We start from the raw sequence: 20,795 nt of genomic DNA, 5'->3' as shown, positions 1-20,795 counted from the left end.
CAGAGCTGGGACAGACCAAGAGCCTTCAAGTCCTCTTGGAGGCCTCTTCACTTAAATGCAATGTGTCTTGAACAGGATACAGTTCTGATTGACTGGGGATTTAGGGAAAATTTCTCTAAGGAAAAAAAGTACGTTAAACGAAAGAACTAAGCTTGAAACGTAAAAATGGGGGCCAAGCCCACAAGCTGCAATCTTAGGATGATGTGAGGAAGGCATGTTTAACGACTGGACTGAGAAAAAGGTTTGAGCCCTGCTGCTGGCATCTCCTCTGAAGCGCTGTGACGCTGAGCCCCGCCAGCCACAAACAGCGCAAACGCCAACCACACATTTCTCAGATGCTCTGTGAATCATACTGACAAGGTACTGGGTCCCCAGCCTACCTCTGGGTTTGATGATTTGCCAGAAGGACCCATGGGACCCAACATATAGTCAATGATACAGCAAAAGGGTACGAGGCAGAGTCAGCAAAGGGAAAAGCACACAGGGTGAAGCCCAGGGGAGACGGGCATAAACTTCCAGAACCTTCTCCCCGTGGGCTAATTCCTCCAGCAACACACTGTGATCCACCGTCAGGGGAGCTCTGCAGAGACTCTGGGAGCCAACTCTTGATGGGGAGCCCAGACTCTCAGATGCCAGCCTTCCTAATCAGCCGTCCGCACAGACACCACACACGTGTAAACTCACAATATTCCAGTCCTTCCTCAACACTTCCCTAAGCCCCGGCCGACAGGGAGTTCACATCTGGTTATGCTAAAACTGTTTTGTTTCTTTTTTCATTTCCTTTCTTAGGACTACTCAGGATTATCTAAAAACAAAAAGAATACAAAGCATCGAATGCCCTGGTATTCAGTAAAATAATTTGTAAAAGAAATCACTGAAGAAACTTTTATGTTACGTAATTTTGTTTATGGACTACTGAAAAGTAACTGCTTTCATCACTAAGAAAATTTTCTGCTTTCAACATGGAGCCAGCCTTTTTGAAAGGCAGATCAATATTTAGACACTTTGTAATATATTTCTCCAGCCAGTCAAAGGGCATGTGGCCAGGTTTTAAAAATCTTTGACTATAACTCAATTAATGGTAAGTTTTTTTGGCCAGTTTTTACAAATGAGTATCTACTAGGGAGTCATTTGAAGGGAAAAAAAGTGCAAAGTTTTCTGGGAAAATATGACCCAAGAGGCATTCATTTGCCAAATTTCACGTTTTAAATATTGTATAATTCAGTATCATTATCAAACCAATTCAAAAGCATTCCCACTGGTCTTAATAAAACGACGCGTTACACAGCTCAGCATTAACAAGAACCATCTACGCTTATTTGCCCAAAACCTGGATGAAAAGCAAGCCTCAACCCTTGATCAGATCATCGCAAACACGGAATGAATGAGGCTCCCCTGTAAAACGCTACTTTGCACACGCAGGTGTGTGTTGGAGGCCAGCAGAGGGTAATCACTTAGCCTTTACTTTCATTGTGATTACACTAGAATTGTCTTAACTTTTCACCTGGCAAAATATTTAAAGTGGGATCAAAATCATTAATAATAACAGAATTTTCTCCGTGATGAGCACACCCTCTCCACATGTGGCAGTAAGGTATGGACATAAACAGAACAAGATGCGAGTGACAGAAAACACCAGCTTTCGTCAGTTCCAGGTCACACTTGAACTCAAGCCACACGTGAAGTCTATCAGACGTTTATGAGAACCACCACAGAACTCTGCGGACACGTGTCTGACCGAGGGGGGCGGGCAGCAGGCTGGGGAACACGCTGCACCAGGGAAACCTAGCAGCTCTTGTGTGGGGGCCCCATAAATTCATCGTGAGATGCAAAATTATGAGAACTACACTTAAGATTACTTAAGGAGCAAAAACGACTTATAAAGTGATATTTCCAGAAAATATGTGCAATTCAAAGGTGGTTTGGAAATGTATATTTCATGTAAGAAAATAATAATTTTTATAATTATAATAATGCGTCTTAGCATTTATTATATTAAATAAAATCATATAAATCAAGAATGATTACCATATGGTAATCTAAATCTAATAATCTAATAATAATCTAAAAAAAAGTCAAGTGAACTTATTTACAAACCAGACTGACAGACCCAGAAAACAAACACATGGTTACCAAAGGGGAAGGGAGGTGGGAAGGGATAAATGGGGAGTTTGAGATTTGCAGATACTAACTACTATATGCAAAATAGAGGAACAACAACTTCCTACTGTAGAGCGCAGGGAACTATATTCAACCTCTTGTAATAACCTAGAATGAAAAAGAATATGAAAAGAACATAGATGTAACAGAATTACTATGCTGTGCACCAGAAACTAACACAACATTGTAAATCGACTATGCTTCAATTTTAAAAAGATAAACAAACAAAAAACACATGGGGAAACATCATTCTCCAGCGATGACTATGTAAGTGGAAAATTTCAAACTGCTTGTTGACAGCAAGCACACCTGAGGCCCCCGCCCTTGGGCCCCCAAACTTGAGCTCTAATCAGATATTAGCCTCATGAATTCACAGGGAGGCACCCACACGGAAAATGCTTGATCGGACTTCCGGTCGTAGCATCATTCCATCCTCGTGACCCTTTGCTTACACACTAGATTCCACTTTCTTCCCTAAGTCAACAGGATTCTGTGACTCTGTACAAAAGATACAGGACTGAGGATTTCAAAAAGTGACTCGGAAACAAAGAATGTCAAAGGCATGGCTTTAAAAGGGGTGGAGGGAGCTATGCTTAAGGGAAATAACCTGCAGCCTCGGAAATTTTGGCTCGAATTCTGTGTAAAATGTTTGACGCTGTTAAAGTACACCAAACCCGCTTCAAAACCCACAAGCCTCAATCCAGATCCTCCTGCGCCCTGCACCCCTCACCCAAACCAGCATCACTTCCCCAAATGCTCCTTTGTTCACAGGGACCTACTGTGCAGCCCGAGCTAAGGTGCAGGGTTGCAAATTCATTGAAATTAGGGTTGAGAACATTATCAATGTTTTATGGACAAAATTAATATCCTTTGTTTCTACTGCAGCCTTCACATCGCCAAGGGCACCTAAAATATTCTGCAATATTATCCTACTCAGATAAAATCAAGAAAAAATGGGGCAATAAGCTGAAACAGAGGTGAAGAAATGAGGTAAGACCACAGACTCTGAGGATCAAAGCCTGGCCGCAAAAACCACACTATGCCAGGTGTCAGGCCCTCGTTACGTGGAGTCCATTTTTGGGTTGGAGCCAGTCGCCTCTGGAGCAGAGAGCACAACACGGCCCTAGAATTTGACTCCTGAAAGCCCAGAGGTACCAGTAAGCTTGCAACCTGCGGCGTGGTCCTGTGGCCACAAAGCCCACTCCTCGGCCCCGCCCCACGTCCGCACCGTGCACTCGGGTGGGTGGTGGTTCATGGGTGGCCCTGGGGTCTCCACCCCTCGAATCTGGCAGGTCTTTGACCCACAGAAAGTCCCCGGGCCTCAGCCCTGAGAAACTGCACCTTCTACTTCCTGTGATTGGAACACGTCCAGGAGCCCTGAGCTTCCACTGAGAGTCCACATAGCGCGAGGCCACCCCAGGGGGCAGCTGAATACCAGCCAGTGACCCCGTGATGCCTGTGGAACGAAGGTCACCCAGCCAAGCACGTCCTGACCCCCTCCCCATCACCAGAGGAAATACAACAGTTCTCAAAATTCGGGGGTAGTTTGTTACGTGCCCCTAGGTAGCTGGAACACTGTGTTTCTATCTCTTCCGTTAATCCCCCTCCAAAGCCGCCTTGAATGGCTCTAACTATATAACACGAACGTGTGTTTATTAAGCATTAAGCCCCACCCTGCCCGCCTGCCCAGGGACCCCGGAGCCTCACATTCACCCACCGATGAAGCCAGACGACGGGGGGTTGGGCTGGATCTTCTCCTCCGTGTTCTCCTGGATGATGTCCCAGAGCTGCCAGATGAACTTGGGGTGGAGAATGTAAAACGGCTGGTCCGGGTTTCTCCGCCGGTACTGCACGTACGGCGTGAACAGGTTGTAGTCTGGCTTCTTGTACCACTAGGAGAAGAGGAGCAGAATGCCGCCGTCAGGGACGGAGGGCCGCGCTGCGGGAGGGAAGCAGGGCGCACCCAGGCCAGGGGGCACCTGGAGGCCGAGGGGCCGGGCCGGGCTGGCGGGGTGCGGGCACCACCCCGCAGGCGCCGCCTCGCTGGAGGAGGGGCCGGGGGGCAGAGCCGGTCCAGCCTGCAGCCGATGCTTTACTCCCGGGTTACACGGGGGAGAAGGGCCCAGGGCGGGTCAGCGGACTTTCCTGTAAAGGGCCGATGGCAAACACGGAAAGCTCTGGGGACCAGAGAGGCGCTGCTGCCACCGCTGGGCTCTGCTGTGGGCCTGGAAACAGCGGGGACGGGACGAGTGTGCGTGGCTGTGTTCCTGTAAAACTTTATCTGCACACACACGGGGCCAGACTTGGGCCACGGCTGCAGCCTGCTGACCCCCGGGGCAATCACTGTACTTCAAAAATACCTTCTCCAAATCTATTGTTTAGAAAGTTCTCAGTCAGTGCCTGGGTTTGGGGGTGGGTCTGGGAAGACAGATGAGGGGGCCCAAGGGAGCTCTCAGCAGCGATGGGAAGATTCTATTTCCTTTTTTTTCTAATCAAAAACATTTTTTTTTAAAGTTTATTTATTTATTTATTTTTAATGGCAGTACCAGGGACTGAACCTAGGACCCCGTGCAAGTTAAGCTAGCACACGCTCCACCCTGAGCGCTATCCTTCTCCCCCAGTTCTGTCTTTTCATTGTGGTGGGGGCTATGTGGCTTCTACACGTGTTAACATCCATCAAATGGGCACACACTGATTATGCATAAATCATGGTAAGAAAACATGAACAATAAGGTTGATTTTTTTTTTTAAAGTCTTCATAAGTGTCTGAGGTGCGGCCAAGAAACGGGATTTGGAGGTGTTGGGGGAGGGGCTCTGACGGTCCCTGCAAACAGATACCTCGGGCAGAGTGGGTGTCCATTAAGATCCCACAGAACAGTCCATGGTTGAATGTGGTCTGTGCCTTTAAAAATTCTGAGGACTGGCCGGAGCATCTTCAGTGAACTGTGCCCCCAAACCCCAAGGTGGTGAGAGGAAGGCAAGAGAACATGGGGGTCTTTTCTTCCCCACCTCCCCTGGAGCCTCATATGAGACCCACAGAAAGCAGCCCACAGCCTTTGGCTTGGACAGCTCTGTGCCCTGGGCTGGGATGCTCCCAACACAAGCAGAAACAAGGCCCGACAGCTGGAGGCTCTTGTTGGTCCACAAACAGCAAGAAAACTGCCAGAACTTCAACTACAGAACCTCAGGCTGGAAGGAAGCTGACAAGGTCGAACGTCCATTGGAAGCTGATTCTCACTAGACGGCGTGTCTGAGAATCGACCAGACAGCGTCTCAGAAATGCACATCGAGGCTGTATGTGCCCAGATCCCTGGGAACAGGGCTTTGACAGGTACACCTGAAAACCATTCCAGGTGACTCTGCAGTGCGCTCCTGGTGGGGCACCAGTCACAGCTGTGCTTGGTACCCGTCCAGCCTCAGTCTCAGGGTCAGTGGGGACAGAACGCTCCTTCCAGAGGGACCACCAACCTTGGGCGGCTCTCTTAGAAAGTCGCCCCTTGGTGGTAAGACCTGTTTCATCTTAGGAAGCCGGCAGAGCAAGTCCCGAGACTCTGGTACAGCTGCTGACAGCATTGCTCACGAGGCTAAATTATAACCTATCTTCCCAGCCCTCTTTAAGAACAAGTTCACTGACTCACAGACATAGAAAACAAACTTAACGGTTATTGGTGGAAACGGAGTAGGGAAGGATAAATTGGGAGTTCAGGACTTGCAGATACAAACTACTACATATAAAACAGATAAACAACAAGGTCCTACTGTACAGCACAGGGCACTATATTCAATATCTTGTAGTAACCTACAATGATAACGAATATGAAAACCAATATATATGCATACAGAATCACTATGCTGTACACCAGAGACTAACGCAACATATTATGTCGACTATATTTCAATTAAAAACAGTGAAGTGTCCTTACAGCTCAAAAAAACCCAAAAAAGAAAAAACACAAGTACATTGACTCTTCATGCCAGATTTCACCAAAAGTAAATCGGCCATGAATGTAACTTACTTGTATTTTGGTGGTTAGTAATAATCTTGTTTATACTAAATCATATCAGATTAAAAATACTTGGGGGCAGAAGCCAAGGCATGGCACACTCAAGGAAAGCTTGTAACAGATTCCATTTAAATAACAATGTGCTGTTGATTCACAAAGTTTAAACTGCCCTGCCAAGAACTTCCGATTTATTTCCAAAGATCTTATAACTACTTGGATGGTGATGTAACCCTCTCACAATGGAAAAGTTCTGAGTTTAATCAGCCCAGCCTCTGGAGTAACTAGGCATTTGTCGACATTTAGACATTTGTTTTTGTGTTTTAAATCCTTCAGGACAAAAACACTTCAGCACTAGATGGATTACGCTCACCACAAATGCTACTGAAACTGGGACTCAAACGGTGGGAACGTACATGAATTAAGTCAGCACCCAGGATTGGTTTCACTCTGCCTGTCGCAGTTTAATCCCTGACTAGCTTCTGTTATTTATCAGTCAAAGGCACTGTCTGACCCAGCAGGGCAGGGACACCAAAGGCAACACTTACCAGGTTAAGGTTTGCAGAATAAGGAGCTGGGTCCCAGGCCACCAGGATGACGTCTTTATACAATGAACTGTCAATGAAGTGATGGCTGGGGTTGGTCAGAATCTGCAGATACACAGAAAAATACTCAAACAAGTGATGGGTTCTTCAGGAGACCTGGGCCTGCCGGTGTGACTGTCCTCCCCCTGTGGGCTCGCTGGTCCTGGGTGAGTCCCTCAATCTCACCTGCGAATCATCTTTTTAAAGTACAGTTTGGGGAGAAAATGATGCCCTGATTTGCCTCAGTTTTAAGGTGTAATTTTCCCGCAGTGTTTAAGATGCACTTTTTTCCTTCACATGTTAATATTTATGAAGTCAGGACAGATCTCACAAATGACATGAGTTTTAATTGGCTGGGACTTAGCTCTTCCTCTCTGAGAAACTGTCATCAGACCGAGGAGGAATCTTCAATCATCAGCGTCTCTGAATTCAGGAAACAGGGGCCGGTTTTTTACCTGTCTGCAGGCTGCAAGCCTTGGGACCTAGGATAATGCTAATATTTGTTCTGCAAGAAACCCCCATACATCGCTCATCACCCCATTTTTCCGATATAGTTTGAAATTATAGAAATTGTTTTGGTTTGTTCTGAGAACCACTTGGCTATGAATTTTGGAAAATACTCTTATTAGGAACAACTGAGAAGATATATTTTCATTTTAAAAATTTTCAAAGTTCCTGAGGTGCCCTGCTGACCCTTGAATTTTTGTTCCTTTGTTTTTCTCCCCTTCACCCCATGATTTCCTCCAACTTTCTTCTCTTCAGGTCACAAAATGCGGTACACTACATAGGTATTTGCCCACATCTACCCCGACTTTTCCTTTTGATCTTATGTACTTATTTTTCTACTCACACGCATCACCCATGTTTCTCTGCATTTTTCCTCGTTAATTCTTTATAACTGCAAGACCCATAGAAATAAGCAAGTTCATGGTCATGGAAAACTGGGTGATTCCTCTTCATGCAGCCAGTTAAACTACTTCCCCATAAAACGTACACCCTTGAAAACCCTCCGTCCATCTCACCTGGGAATTAATGATGCGGACGGTGGTTTTATTTCCAACATCCTTCTCATAACCACGCGTAGGAGCAGAGTTAAATCTCAAAACTGCGTCGTGGGAATCTAAGGGCACATAAGTGAAAAATTCAAATTTTTTTTTTCTCTTCTGAATCAGCATAATCTAGGAACACACCTTAAAGCAGATCTCTGGACACCTGAAGCTAACTGGGCGCCCACGAAGTTCAAATACCATACATATGTTTTTCTGTTCACTGTTTATTTAGAATGAGATCTTGGCTAGGGGGCAAACAAGCTTGAAAACATATACATCCGTTACAAGTGGTCCTGTATCGCCTAAGGGACATGTAGATACTTGGCTCACATTCTTTAAAGCATCCGTTAGATGCAGCCTTTCTCCGGAAGGTTCTATCTGGAAGGTGGAATCTATGGGAACTGGGCTGGCTGCTGCTCGTTCCCCTGTGCCGAGCATGGGGGCGCTCATGGTGCGTGTAAAGCCACCACCTGCCCCAAGATCCGGTGTGTCTCATTCAATGGGATCAACAGCCTTCAGCGCAGCTTTACCCCTTCTGGGTGCTGGTTTGTGCCTAACATGAAACCAGCCCTGATTTCTGTGCACTGTTACATTCTGCTAAGCCAAGAAGACCCTGCATCCCAGCAATGTCCAGGTCTGACCACCTGCAGCAGCCCTGGAGCGGGGCAGGGCCACCGATGGCGCGGGCTCCCGGTAAGGGCCCTCGAGGTTCACCAAGCTGCAGCTACAACAGGCGTCTGCGTCTCTCGTCATCTGACTTGATGGTCAGACCCATGTTCTCTCAGCTCCCGGGGGAAAGCCAGCCTCCCATTTCACAGAGACAAAGAGGACAGGTGGAGGACAGCGGGCTTGTGATTAAGGGGTGGGGTGGGGACACACTCCCTTTCCACAAAGCAGTCGAGACACACACATATGTTCCGAAATTTCTAGAGCCACCTCATGTGTTTCCCAAACCCTGGCTGAAACCAGAGTTAACCAGCAATAGGGAATTTCTATGGGCTTTCTTTAGCTTCAAAAATCCCACGCACATTTCTAGTTTAACTTGGAGCAACCACAGTGCCTGTTTGTGAGAGACTGAGGGGTGAGATCAGGTATTTCTGACTTGCCAAACAGCCTGCAGGTGCTGTGACCATACCCCACACAAGCCCCAGAGCAGCTGGCCTTCCTCCCATGAGTCTGATCCCCTCTGGGTGGTCTCCTGGGGACACAGCCTCATCCTCCCCAGACAGCAGAAACTCAGTGTGCGCGCCATCACGAAAACCACGTTACCAAACAGTGTGCCTTTCTCCAAAGCCCAGAACTCAGAAGATTAAATTGAATTTTTAATTTTTAATTTTTTTTTGTGGGGAGGAGGTAACTAGGTTTATTTACTTACTTTTTAACGGAGGCACTGGGGAGTGAACCTAGGACTTTGTGCATGCTAAGCACGCGCTCTGCCACTAAGCTGTGCCCTCCTCCCCAGAAGGATTTGGATTCCAGTTTTGAGCACTCACATTACTACACTTTTGGAAGACAACGCATAAAGGGCGCCTGGCTATACCATCTGGAAACCCTACAATGTTCTTTTAGGGGAAACTTTGCAGGAGCCGGCAAGCTACAGTGTGTTTTAGGGAGCAACCCTGCACCCCCGCAGCGCAGACACACCCCTGCATTAATCTGTCGTCTGTAACAGCAGAGCTGAGTTGTGACGGAGGCCCTGAGGCTCACGCTGCCTAAAATATTTACTACCCGGCTCTTAAAAAGAAAGTTTGCCAATCCCCAGATTTTAGGTGATCTATGCTTTGTGTAAATGATGCCCCAAACTCAAACGTTTACAATTTTCTTTCCTTCACAATTTAGGCACTCTTTTGCATTTTTGGGGTGTAACTATTTGCCATATGATTTATTATTATTGAAGAGTGTTTCATCATAAAATTTCAAGTGATATTTGAGCTAGAAAAATCAGACCTCCCAAAACAGTGGTTCTTATTTCTTGATCTCAGGGTCCCTTTACATCCTTGGAAATAACTGACAACCCAGGGACCTTTCGTTTGTTTAGATTCTATCTTTCAAGATAAATCACATTAGTAAGTAAAAAAAAGAAAGAAAAATTTAAAATATTTATCATTATACAATATTATCTTTAAAATAACCCATTTTAGTAAAAAAAAAAAAAATGCTTCAAAAATCAGGGAGCAGATTGGCACTGTTTTAAGTGTTCCCAAATCTCCTTAACGCCTGGCTCTTTGGAAGACAGTGGGTTTCACGAATCTGCTTCTGCACTTAATCTGCTACAATATATTGCTTTAGTTGAAATAAATGGAGATGCAGAGACATCACTGAAAATGGAGGGAATGTCGGAAGAGTCTTTCCAGGTTACTGGGAAAATTTTCCTCTGATGCATCACCAAAACTCGACAAGAGTTTCTGAGAGGTTGGTGGCAATGTGGCATGTGACACGATGTCAATGACCTTTCACGCCCTGCTGCGTTAAAAATCCGTTAATTAGTCTCGCTCTTAAAATGGGTGATTCACTCATGAATATTTACATAACACCGCACAGCAGTCATTTGGAAACTATCAGTTCAATAAGTTGATCTTCAAGTACTGATGTATTTCATTATGAAGTGTCCAATGTCCTCAGTATCGCCACAGAGCTCATCACTCGTTGAGCCTGGGAAGCTTCCAAGCTCGTGGTTGAAAGCTTTAACCTGATCACTGTCTACAGACTCTTAGTTATTTCCCTAAAAGTGACAGGCTGGCTTCCTTCCTTTTTGAGAAAATGTCTGTCAAATATTCAAGTCTAAACAAAGTATGTCTGTTGGCCATTTGTTTCAAGTATAGTTGTGTCTCGTGACAAAAGCGGCTAGTTCCACTCACAACGCAGTCACACAAGCGCGTTTCCATGTGGGCTGGCCCCATGGACAAGCTCTCATGTTATTTCACACTTCGTCTTAAAAGCACATGCACTCAAAGACTGAAATCTAATAAAACTGACCGCGTTTACTGCCTCCTCAAGGACATCCTTACAAGGAACTGGAACCTTTCCTTCCACTGCGAAGCTTGGCAGCAAGATGCTCCCTCAGGACTAGTGAAGCTGGGTACCATTGCCCTGATCTACTCTAAGACGCGGTTTTATCCACAATGGCTTCTGCATCATCAGTTCAGATGCCAACAGTTAAAGACCTCTGGGTACTAGTGGAAAAACAGTTCTCACCTCATGAACCCCCCGAAAGGGTCTGGAGGGCCCTTGGGGGAGTGTACCATGTGAGCTGCTGGCCTGGGGCAACCCTCCCACGGGCAGGGAGTGAGGGGGGCTCAGATGATGGGGTGGCCTCCAGGCACTCGGAGGGAATCAGGACCACTCCAGGGCAGGAGGCGTGATGCTGGCTCTGCTGGACCAGTCCTACCACCAAGCACGCTGCCCTGGGACACAGCCTCCGTCTGGAGGCAACGTGAACAAACCAAGGATGCTAGGTAGCGGGTGCATTTCTAATCAGTTATGTAGAAACTCCAAATTATGTACAGTCTTCTAAATGCCAGTGTTCTACACTGAGGTGTGTTTTAAGCCTTAGAACAACTTCACAAGGCACAGGGAGCAGAAAGGTAACCTAGCTTCACTCCTTTGGAAGTGGTAGGAAGCTGGAGAGTTAAAAGGCCAATTTCCTGGAGGAGGCAGAGAGGTGGGGCTGCCATGGATGGAGCGGAATGGACCAGGGTGGGAGGACCAGCTGCGTGTGTACGTCACGCAGACGTGTTTGTAAATGTGAGCTTGGCTGGGCCTCCCCAGATGACGTGCCTTCAAAATGAAGCTGTCCATTCATATTCAGAGAAGAAGGAACGGATCAGACAGCAAGCGCGGGGAAGAAAGTCAGGTGTCGTTTCTGCAGCCATTTCACGTTGACCTTGAGAACAGAGCCGGGCTAAGTGCATCCACTGAGGAAGATTAAAAGCCCACCAGGAGCTCCCAGACGGGAGGGGCATTGGCACCAGATCCACGGCCAGCCCAGGGCCCCACTTCCCACCCCCACCCTCCTTTCCCGAGCTCAGCCAGAAAGCGGAATCCGCACCAGCAAGGGACCCAAATCCTCCAGCGTTTGGGGGAGTAGCTGCCAAGGAGATGCCCCTTTCCCCTCCTGAATCCACTGCCCTGGTGCCCCCGGCCTCTCCCGGGGACGCTTGCAATCTGCCTGATTCCCCGGTGCCCTCCAGTTTGGCTCTGGAGCAACCTTTCCAGAATGAAAGTGGATCCAACACTCCTCTACTTTGAAGATTTCCATGCCTCTGCACCACGAGACCCAGGGGCCAGAGCTGGGGCTTCTGAGACCCAGACTGTGATTTGAGTCTGGCTCCGCCCTCGGGGTCCCTGGGTGCCGGGCTTCCTTATCGTAAAACAGGAATAAGCATCTCCACCCGTCAGCACCGGATGGCTTGAAACAGTCAACACATAAAAGCCTTTAGGACGGGACCGTCTCTGCAGTAAACACCCTACAAGTGGTCGCTGTTATGAGAGTCATTACGTGAGGTCTGATTTCTAGGGAGTGACACCCTAGAGCTCGGGGGGGGGGGGGCTGGCCTCCTGCCCAGCCGTCCAGCTCATCTGTCTTCTCTCTGAGCCCCGGCCCCGGGGCCACCCCAGCCCTCGTCACCCGCATACTGCACTGTTCCTCATCTCCCTGCGATGCTTGACCTGGACCTCTCTTCTCAGTGGTCTTTGCTAACCTCCGCTCTCTGCCCGGACATCAGCCCTCGCAGTGGGGTGGGAGTCGGGTGTCACCCCTGCTCTGTCAGTCCACGTCTCTCTTTGTCCTTCTCCTAATCATGAGATTGCAATGGTCTGTTTACAGTCTGCCTTTCCCATGAGACAGCAGAGCATTTGAGGGTCTGTGCCTTATCCACCCTGCTGTCACTAGGGTAAGTGCAGTGTCTAGTGCAGAGCTGGGGAATCCATGCTTGTTGAATGACTATATGATCTACTTTCTTGCTTTTTTAAAGTAAGGTTGATTTGTTTGTTTTGGGGGGAGTACTTAGGTCTACTTATTTATGTATTTATCATGGAGGGACTGGGGACTGACCCCAGGACCTCTTGCATGCTAAGTACGTGCTCTACCACTGAGCCATACCCCCCCCCCCCACTTGAGGTAAGGTAACAGGACAGTCCAAATGTCCAGCTCTCCCTGGGAGTGCCGTACACCCCACTCCCACATGGCCTCCTCCCCTTTCCCATAGGCTTCCCAGAATCTGTTTCAAGTCACAGACCCTGATCTCCCGTTCAAGGCCACTGCCGTTAGTTCAGAGCAGACCTGCTCGTCTGGAGTGTGTTTCCACAGGCCTGTTGGCGGTGATCTCACTGCGAGATTATTATTTACAGGAATGGGTGGAAAAAAAGAGCATCTCATGACTCTAGAAAAGATTGTCGCTTGTTTCCAAAACAGTTCAGTCTGCTTTTCAATCACATATTCAAAGTGGAGGTGTTTACAGCTGCTACACTGTTCTTTTCAAAAACAATGGCCAGGTGTGACTCAGTCTGAGGGAGCTGGGGAAACGGGGGTGGGGGGGCACTGCCCGCAGAGCAGCCGGCAGAGAGTGCTGGGGGCGGTGGATGCGCAGCCTGGGGCCTCCCTGGTCCCCTCCCTGGGAGAGAGGCGGGGCTGAGCCCCCCGCAGGTTGCTTTTCTAGCTCTGCGCTCAGTTTTTCACACGCCCACCACCTCGTGCAAGTCCTCTCCTCTTAGCCAGTTTCCAAGTTAACGTTTAAGGGCCAAGATGAATTCTGCGAAATAGTTCAGCACGCCCACCTCCCCAAATTTCCCTGAAGGAATCTTCAGGAAATCTAACAGCTGTGTCGATAAGCACGGGCTCACTCAGGTGAGTGGGAAGGGGACACGCAGCACCTGGCTTGCACAAGGGCTGATGCTGAGATGCCGGCTTACAAAAACGAAAGACCTTTTGTCTTTACAAATGGAATTATGCTGCCGTTATGTATTCTTAAACTGCTAGATACAAAACTGCATTCAAAGGGATCAAGGCAAAACAGAAAATCAAAAAAAAATTCTGAGTGTGTTTGTTCTTCAGTTACCTCTGTACAAGTTTAATCACAATGCTTCACACGAGTGTGTGTGTTCACAGCAGCACTGCTTACAACAGCCAAGACACGGAAACCACCTGGATGCCCATGGATAGAGGACTGGATAAAGAAGCCATGGTAATAGTTATACAGTGGAATCCACTCAACCATAAAAAAGAATAAAACAATGCCATTTGCGGCAACATGGATGGACCTAGAGATTGTCATTCTAAGTGAAGTAAGCCAAAAAGAGAAGGAAAAATACCATATGATATATCATTCATATGTGGAATCTAAAAAAAGAAAGAAAAAAGACACCAATGAACCTATTTACAAAACAGAAGCAGACTCACAGACATAGAGAACAAACTTATGGTTACCAGGGGGTGGGAAGGGATAAATCGAGAGTTTGAGATTTGCAGATACTAACTACTCTATTTAAAACAGATAAACAACAAGGTCCTACTGTACAGCACAGGGAACTATATTCAATACCTTGTAAGAGCCTGTAATGAAAAAGAATATGAGAAGGAATATATGTGTGCATATGTATGACTGAGACATGACGCTGTAGACCAGAAATTGACACAACATTGTAAACTGACTAGACTTCTATTTAAAAAAAGGGGGAAAAATGCGAACACTATACAATGAATGTGAAAGCTAGAAACTAACAAAGATGTGACTGACATGTCATGTTTCTGGGAAATGTGTAACTGCCAGTGTCTTTCAGACTCTCCTCCAAATTCTGAATAGAGGAGAGTGGACAGGACTCTGATCGGGGATATTCAAGCCAGAATAAAGAGCAAGGAGCCGCTCTCTGCCAGGCAGGAGCAACCCAAAGGTGCAGCTACGATGCAGCAGTGCTTATAACAAAGCCCAGCCAAACCAGGAGCAAGCCACTGCCTGCTTTAAAGCATGCTGCTTAAATTCCTTCCTCCATTATTAATAACGGTCCTTGGAAAGGAGGGAGGAGTGTGGCTTTACTTCACCGCAGGGGCCTCTACACCACGGCTCCCTCCTGATGGGTTACAGCCGGCCAGCTCTGGCTTTGGCTGCAAGTCCAAGTGACACATGGACAGTGTTACTGTGAGCCTGTTTAATGTCAGCACAGGGACCCTGGGACCCCAGGCCTCAAGCCCAGACTTGGGCTTTGTTTCTTCAGCTTCTCAAAAATTCCACATTCGGCCTCATTCCCAAGAGCCTGTGAGAGGAGGTCTGGGTGGGGCAGCCCGATTTTAACAGAAAGCATCACCCTCTTTCAAGACAGCTCTGGAATCTCGGCTACTCTTCAAGGACACGGAACATTGACGACGCCCCAGGAACCACGGTGATTCCTTTCTAACAAGTGGGCAGGGTCCCTGAAAGTCACACCCAGGTTGGCTACGAGTTAATGCCTTCTACCCTGAGAACGTGTGGCAGCATTGGCTTACATCGGGGCCTGAGGCCGAGCCTGCGTCTGGTCCACACTTGTCTTCCTGGCACCCCGGACAGAAGCCGGCAGAGTAGGGGCTCCGTGGGTGTTTGCGAAATGAGCGAATGAGCCTAAAGGGCGCAGCACAGGGACCGGCACCAGGGGAGTTGGAGGCCTTAGACTGGACTGAAGTTTCCAGATGCAGAAACCCTCCTGAGTTGCCTGCCTGCCCACCTGCCCTGCAGGTTCCAGACTTATCTGTACCCGCCCACCACAGCGGGAATAAGGTCTTAAAATATATCTTTCTCCATCAATATCCCACTGGTCCCTTTCTCTGGAGAGGCCAGAGTAACAGAGGAACCACCACCCGGAGGTGCTCCAGGGCTCGACGTGGATTGGAAGGCAGTTCAGCAGGGAAGATGGAAGCCCAGGATGTGGTGGGTTATTCACCGTCCGGGAGAAGGTCCCTGGGAGGTGCCGGGGCCAGGGCCCAGAGCCTGGACACGCACCAACCCTGGGAGGTCAGGACTCGGGTTCCCGCAGGGACAATGTTGGCAGCAGTGGTCCAGCTCCCAGCAGGGCCCAGGGATCGGGCTTCAGTCTCTGACAGAGTTAAAACTATCATCATACAAACCTCTCCCTGGAGCTGACCCTTAGGGTCGCTGCTCCGTGCGGGTCCCCTGCTGTCCTTTCTGTTCCCTGTTCCCTCATAATCCCACTACCTTTCTGGTTCATCAGGCGTGCACCCCCGCTGGGAGCCCATCCGTGCAGAACGGGGCTTCTACAGGAGACGAGCCGTGAGACCGGCAGCCAGACGGGCCACTGGTCTCCCCTACCCCCGGCCCCCGGCTCTGGGGAGAACGCCTCGGCTTGAAAATCACCCCAAAGGAGATCTCTGCGGGAATCCCAACCAGACTCATTCCGTCCCAGCAAAGGAAAAAGACCTAAGACTCTCCAAAAACAGCAGGACCACACCAGCCACCCTGCGTGGAGGGGATCCAGGGCCTCGGGCGCTCGGGGCGCAGGATCTGGAGACCCGCGGGGGACCCACCTATCTCCTCTCCCAGCGAGGAGTTGAGGATGGCGCCGGCCGACGTGACCACGGCGCAGCTCCGGAGCCCGCGCGGGTGCAGCTGGCCGAGCGGTACGGCGGGGACCAAGGCGCGCCAGCCCAGCGCCGAGAAGGGCGGCTCGGTGCCATCCAGGGTGCGCACCCGCACGCGGCCCCGCAGCGCGCACAGCAGCTCCGCGCGGCTCCGCCCGGCCGCCCGCCGCCCGCGGAAGCGCACGCCGTGCTTGTTGGCGCTCAGGTAGGCGCGCATGGCCTTCTGCAGGCGCGGGTGCAGCATCCGGGGGGACGCGTCGCCCTTCCAGAGCCGGCGCAGGAAGGCGCTGGACATGGACGAGGACAGCCGGTCACCGTCCTCGCCCTCCTCCGGCGCGGTGCTCCTTCCCAGCCTCCGGGGCCGTCTCTGCGCCCGCCTCCCCGGGGCCTGGTGCGCCGGCTCAGCCCCCACCGGCGGGCCTGGGTCTCCGGGGGACAGAGGCCCAGACGTGCCCGGAGCGCGGCTGTGCGCCCCTGGCCGGCCAGCGGCGTCCTCCCGGGGCAAAGTGCTTTGAGATTTTCTCCCCATCTGAGGTGAAAAGAACTCTTCTTCACTTTGCAACCCATCTTGGGCCCATGTCTGCAGGTCACCCGGCCCCGCGTGCAGAGGGCCGGGCGGGGGTACCCCGGGCAGCCGCCCGGGTGCGTCCGCGCCCTCGGGCAGGGCGGGCTCCTCCTGCACAGCGCCCATGATGGCCCTCTGCCTCCCCTGCACCGGCAGAAGCCTCCTGGTCTCCAGGAAGGAGAAGGAGCTGGGCGCGGGCTCAGCAGGGTTGCTGTCGGTGAAGTAGACGAAAATCGCCACGAAGAGGAGCCCCCACGCAAATATCCCGCAGAGCATGCCTTGTCTCCATTGCTTCAAGTGCGGTTTCATGGCAGGTCTGCGGGGTCAGCACCTTGTGTCCCAAGGCGGCAGGAGGCGGGATGGACCTGAAAAACAGTGGGGTGTTACAGTTAGCCACATAGGACGCTGTGGGACAGCGCTGGGGACAGTCTGTCTTGAGAGGGTCCCTGGGGAGGGTGAGAAGACGCATCAGAAACCAGGATCATAGGAGCTTCGGCTAAATTCAGGGGTCATATCCACCCGCCCGTGACGTCTGTGATACAAGGGGTCCCACCACCTCAGCTGAGAATCCTGGCAGAGGGGAAGTGCAGTGGGTGTAAGGGAGACTCTCTAGAGGCACCTCAACGAGGCGGCTGCCTCCCCACCTGAGGGCTGTTCCATCCGGGCCCCTCCCAGCAACCTGTCCCTGCAGCTGGTTACAGAATTCTGACCTGGTGAAGCCAGGCAGGAGGGCTTGGCAGAGATTCCCCTCCCTCACTTGCTCAGCAGACCCTAAAGGCTCAAAGCTCAGCAACTGCACAGCAGCTCTGCTCTGCGTTTCCCAGGGAAACTGCCGGGGACCTGCCAGAAGTGCACAGATGGTCCCCAGGAAGCGATGGCTCCATGACTGGGGCTCCGGGGGACGGTTATGCGGGGATGTCTGTGGAGCTCAAAACAGCCCTCAGGCAACCCCTTCACGCCCCTGATGGAATAAGATGGGCAAGGACGTATGCCAGAATTTTAAACAAGGGGGGAGATAAGAAGCAAGATTGACTCTAGGTGAGCCTCCAGCAGACAGAGGGCGAGGGAGGAGGCAGAGAGGAGGGTCCAAGACACAATGTGGGAGCAAAGGACCCTGCCCGGCCATCGGTGTCCCAGCCCACGTTTATGGCCACGTTGCTACTCGGGGAGCCCAGTGCTTGGTACTAAGGGCAACAACATGACATTGATAAATGCACCTGAGCTTCAGGGATGTAAGCAAAGTCCCAGAGAGGGGGAAGCACAGGCGTGCGAAGTAAGCCTGTGTGTGTGTGTGTGCATGGGTGTGCATGTATGTATGCACACGTTACGTGTTTGTGCATGTGTTCATGCACGTGTGCATGTATGTGTGTGCATGTGTGTGTGTTGGGAGTGGGAGCTGTGTGTCTGCAGGTGTGCACAGCTGTGTGTATGGTGATGGGGTTGGAAGAGGCAGGGAGACCATTTGGGGGAAACTGAGCTGGGATGCTGCCCCATTCAGTCCTAGGATGGGGGGCCTGGGGGCCTACTTGGAGGTCTGGGTCATGTCTGTGGTAGGAACGGGAGGTCTCTGACAAGGGGTAAGATGCTGGTTGCAGAGGCTTTCAGGGCAGGTGAGGCGGGGGGAGAGGAGGGCCTCAGGAGGAGTCGGACTCTCAGGAAGCCAGCCTGCTGGGTGGAGCTCGCAGAGGGAGCTCTCCCCCCGCAGTGCGGGCTGACAGGCCTCCAGGAAGACGGCAGGGGCAGGGGGCGTGTGAGCAGAGGCGGTGATGCGGGGACTGGGCTTTACTCAGGTGAGAGCTGAACTCCGAGTGGGTGAGACCCACATCTGTGGAGTCACCTGGGGAAGCCGTACCCTGTCTCTGGTGGAAAAGTAGGTGTGTAAGGTGAGAAGCCACATGCTTTGTGGCCCTGTAGCTGGTTACAGATGGACACAGATCTTTTGGCCTTTTCCCCCCGGTGGGGTCGGTCCCAGTCTCCCCTCTCCCCTTCTGACCAGTTAGCAGGCCCACATCCAGTAGCTTCCACGTCCTGCCTTTAAAAGACTCGCGCTGGGGGAAGTAGCCACCAGCAAAGATGTCTCTCTAGCCCGAGTCCACCACGCAGCGTGGCCAGCCACGTGGAAAGCCCACGTGAGCTGAGATGCCCAGATCAGCCCGGGCTGTCCAGCTGTTCCTGGCCTCGGCACCATCTTGGACTCCAGCCCAGTGGAGTGTTCATATGGTTCCAGCCCTGGCCAACCTCTGGCTGTAGCCGCAGGTAAGACCCCAAAGGAGAACCCAGCCGAGCCCTGTCAACCAACAGAACCAGGAATGAAAATGACAGATCGTTGTTGTGAGCCACCAAGTTTCTGGATGACTCGTTACACCAGAAGTGATCGTTGGAACAGGCTCTGATAGAAACGCCAAATGAGAAATGCCCAGCGTGGTTCCAACAGCTGCGCGTCCTTGAGACGAGGGTCTAGCCTCTCAGAGAGATTACGGGAAAAGCAGCGTTCACTGCTGCTGCTTCTGTAAGCTGTGGCTTCTTAAAAAGTGCTTCTTTATCTTGCCTTCACCTGGAAGCAGGGCTTTAGATTCCCTTGAACGTCGTGTGTCGAACACACGTAACGAGCCTGCGCCCACCAAGCTGGAAACACTGATGCTGAGAAAGGAACCTACAGAACACAATGCTGGCAGCCGACCCGCGGCGGGCCAGACCCTGTGCTGCCCCGCGCTTCCCTTGGAAGATCCCATTTGGTCTCCCCAGCACCTAATAAGGTAGGAAACACGGCTTCATCCATTCCACAAGTCAGAAAGTTGAAGCCCAGAGAGGTTAAGTAACTTGCCCGAAGCCACAGAGATAGCAGGCAGCAGACAGCATATAAAAACCCATCTGCTCACACTTTTAGCACTAAGTTCTGATTCCAACTGATCATAAGAATCTGATTCTTACACTGTCTGTGGGGAAGGATCATCTTCCCCCAATGTTGCTACAATCTGAATACTTTCGTATTTCCGTTCCAGAATGTCTGGGCAGTGTCCCCAGGCTGTCAAAGCTCACTGCCAAGCTCCGAGCACAGCTCATCAGAACAGCTCACGGGCAGTGTGCAGACGTGAACATGTGTCTGGGCGACGGCGCTTTGAGAACAATCTTTCTAAACCTGTGCACTCAGCCCCTCTGTCAAGCTCACCTCAGACGATGCTCTAAAAACGGGTCCATTTTATTGCATGTACTTTATACTGCAAAGAATTTGATTTTGAAAATAGACAAAATGGAAAAAAAAGATAACATTGCTTTTCAGGGACTAAAAAAAAAAAATAGGACCACTCAGGAGCAAGGGCTTTACTCTGTCATCAGCCTGCAGATCTGGAAGCTGTTTCCAGGATTTCAGCACTTCTATCAGAAATCACAAAATCACCGTTAATAACAGTTATTCTGTGTCTGCCCTAACTGAGTGCAGTGCATACGGCTCTGACACTAACCAGCACGGTGGCCCGGCCCCCGCCAGGCGAGGACACCATCCCACAAGCCCGTCCCCACGCCAGATGCCAGCCTTAAGTCAGGTCCCCAGGCCACCTGCACTTCTGACCATTTGACTACCAATCTTGGGGGGGTTCCCACGACACCCCTCAGGCTGAAGGATTTGCTAAAATGATGAGCAGAATTCAGGAAAGCACTGGACCAATGACCACAGGCTCCTGTGAGGGACACACAGAGTTCCAGGTCGGGGGGTGTGTCCCAAGTGCAGAGATTCCGTGCCATCTTGCCGTGGTGTCAGGAAATGTCACCCTCTTGGGACAGGGATGTGTTCACCAGCCACAAAGCTCCACTGAGCTGTGGCCTCCACAACTTTGTTGAGGTTTCATTGATTGAATCACTGACCGTGGCGCTGGG

At 50.5% G+C, this 20,795-nt stretch overlaps 1 protein-coding gene across 3 annotated transcripts in view; it reads right to left on the bottom strand.

Moving 5' to 3' along the window:
• Positions 1-20,795, bottom strand: part of ST6GAL2 (ST6 beta-galactoside alpha-2,6-sialyltransferase 2) — a 52,101-nt gene that overhangs the window by 7,183 nt on the left and 24,123 nt on the right. For all 3 annotated transcript variants that reach the window (XM_031441017.2, XM_064481772.1, XM_031441016.2), the window contains exons 2-5: positions 16,304-17,287; positions 7,768-7,865; positions 6,710-6,811; positions 3,878-4,052 (exon numbers count right to left, since the gene is read on the bottom strand). In XM_031441017.2, coding sequence (XP_031296877.2) covers positions 3,878-4,052; positions 6,710-6,811; positions 7,768-7,865; positions 16,304-17,231 — 1,303 coding nt within the window. In that variant the 5' untranslated portion in view covers positions 17,232-17,287. The remainder of the gene's footprint in view (positions 1-3,877; positions 4,053-6,709; positions 6,812-7,767; positions 7,866-16,303; positions 17,288-20,795) is intronic.

This window comes from Camelus dromedarius, chromosome 33 (genome assembly GCF_036321535.1).
Source record: "Camelus dromedarius isolate mCamDro1 chromosome 33, mCamDro1.pat, whole genome shotgun sequence".
Lineage (NCBI taxonomy): Eukaryota > Metazoa > Chordata > Mammalia > Artiodactyla > Camelidae > Camelus > Camelus dromedarius.
The sequence above is the reverse complement of the archived record's forward strand: the minus strand, read 5'-3'. Positions and strand labels throughout refer to the sequence as shown.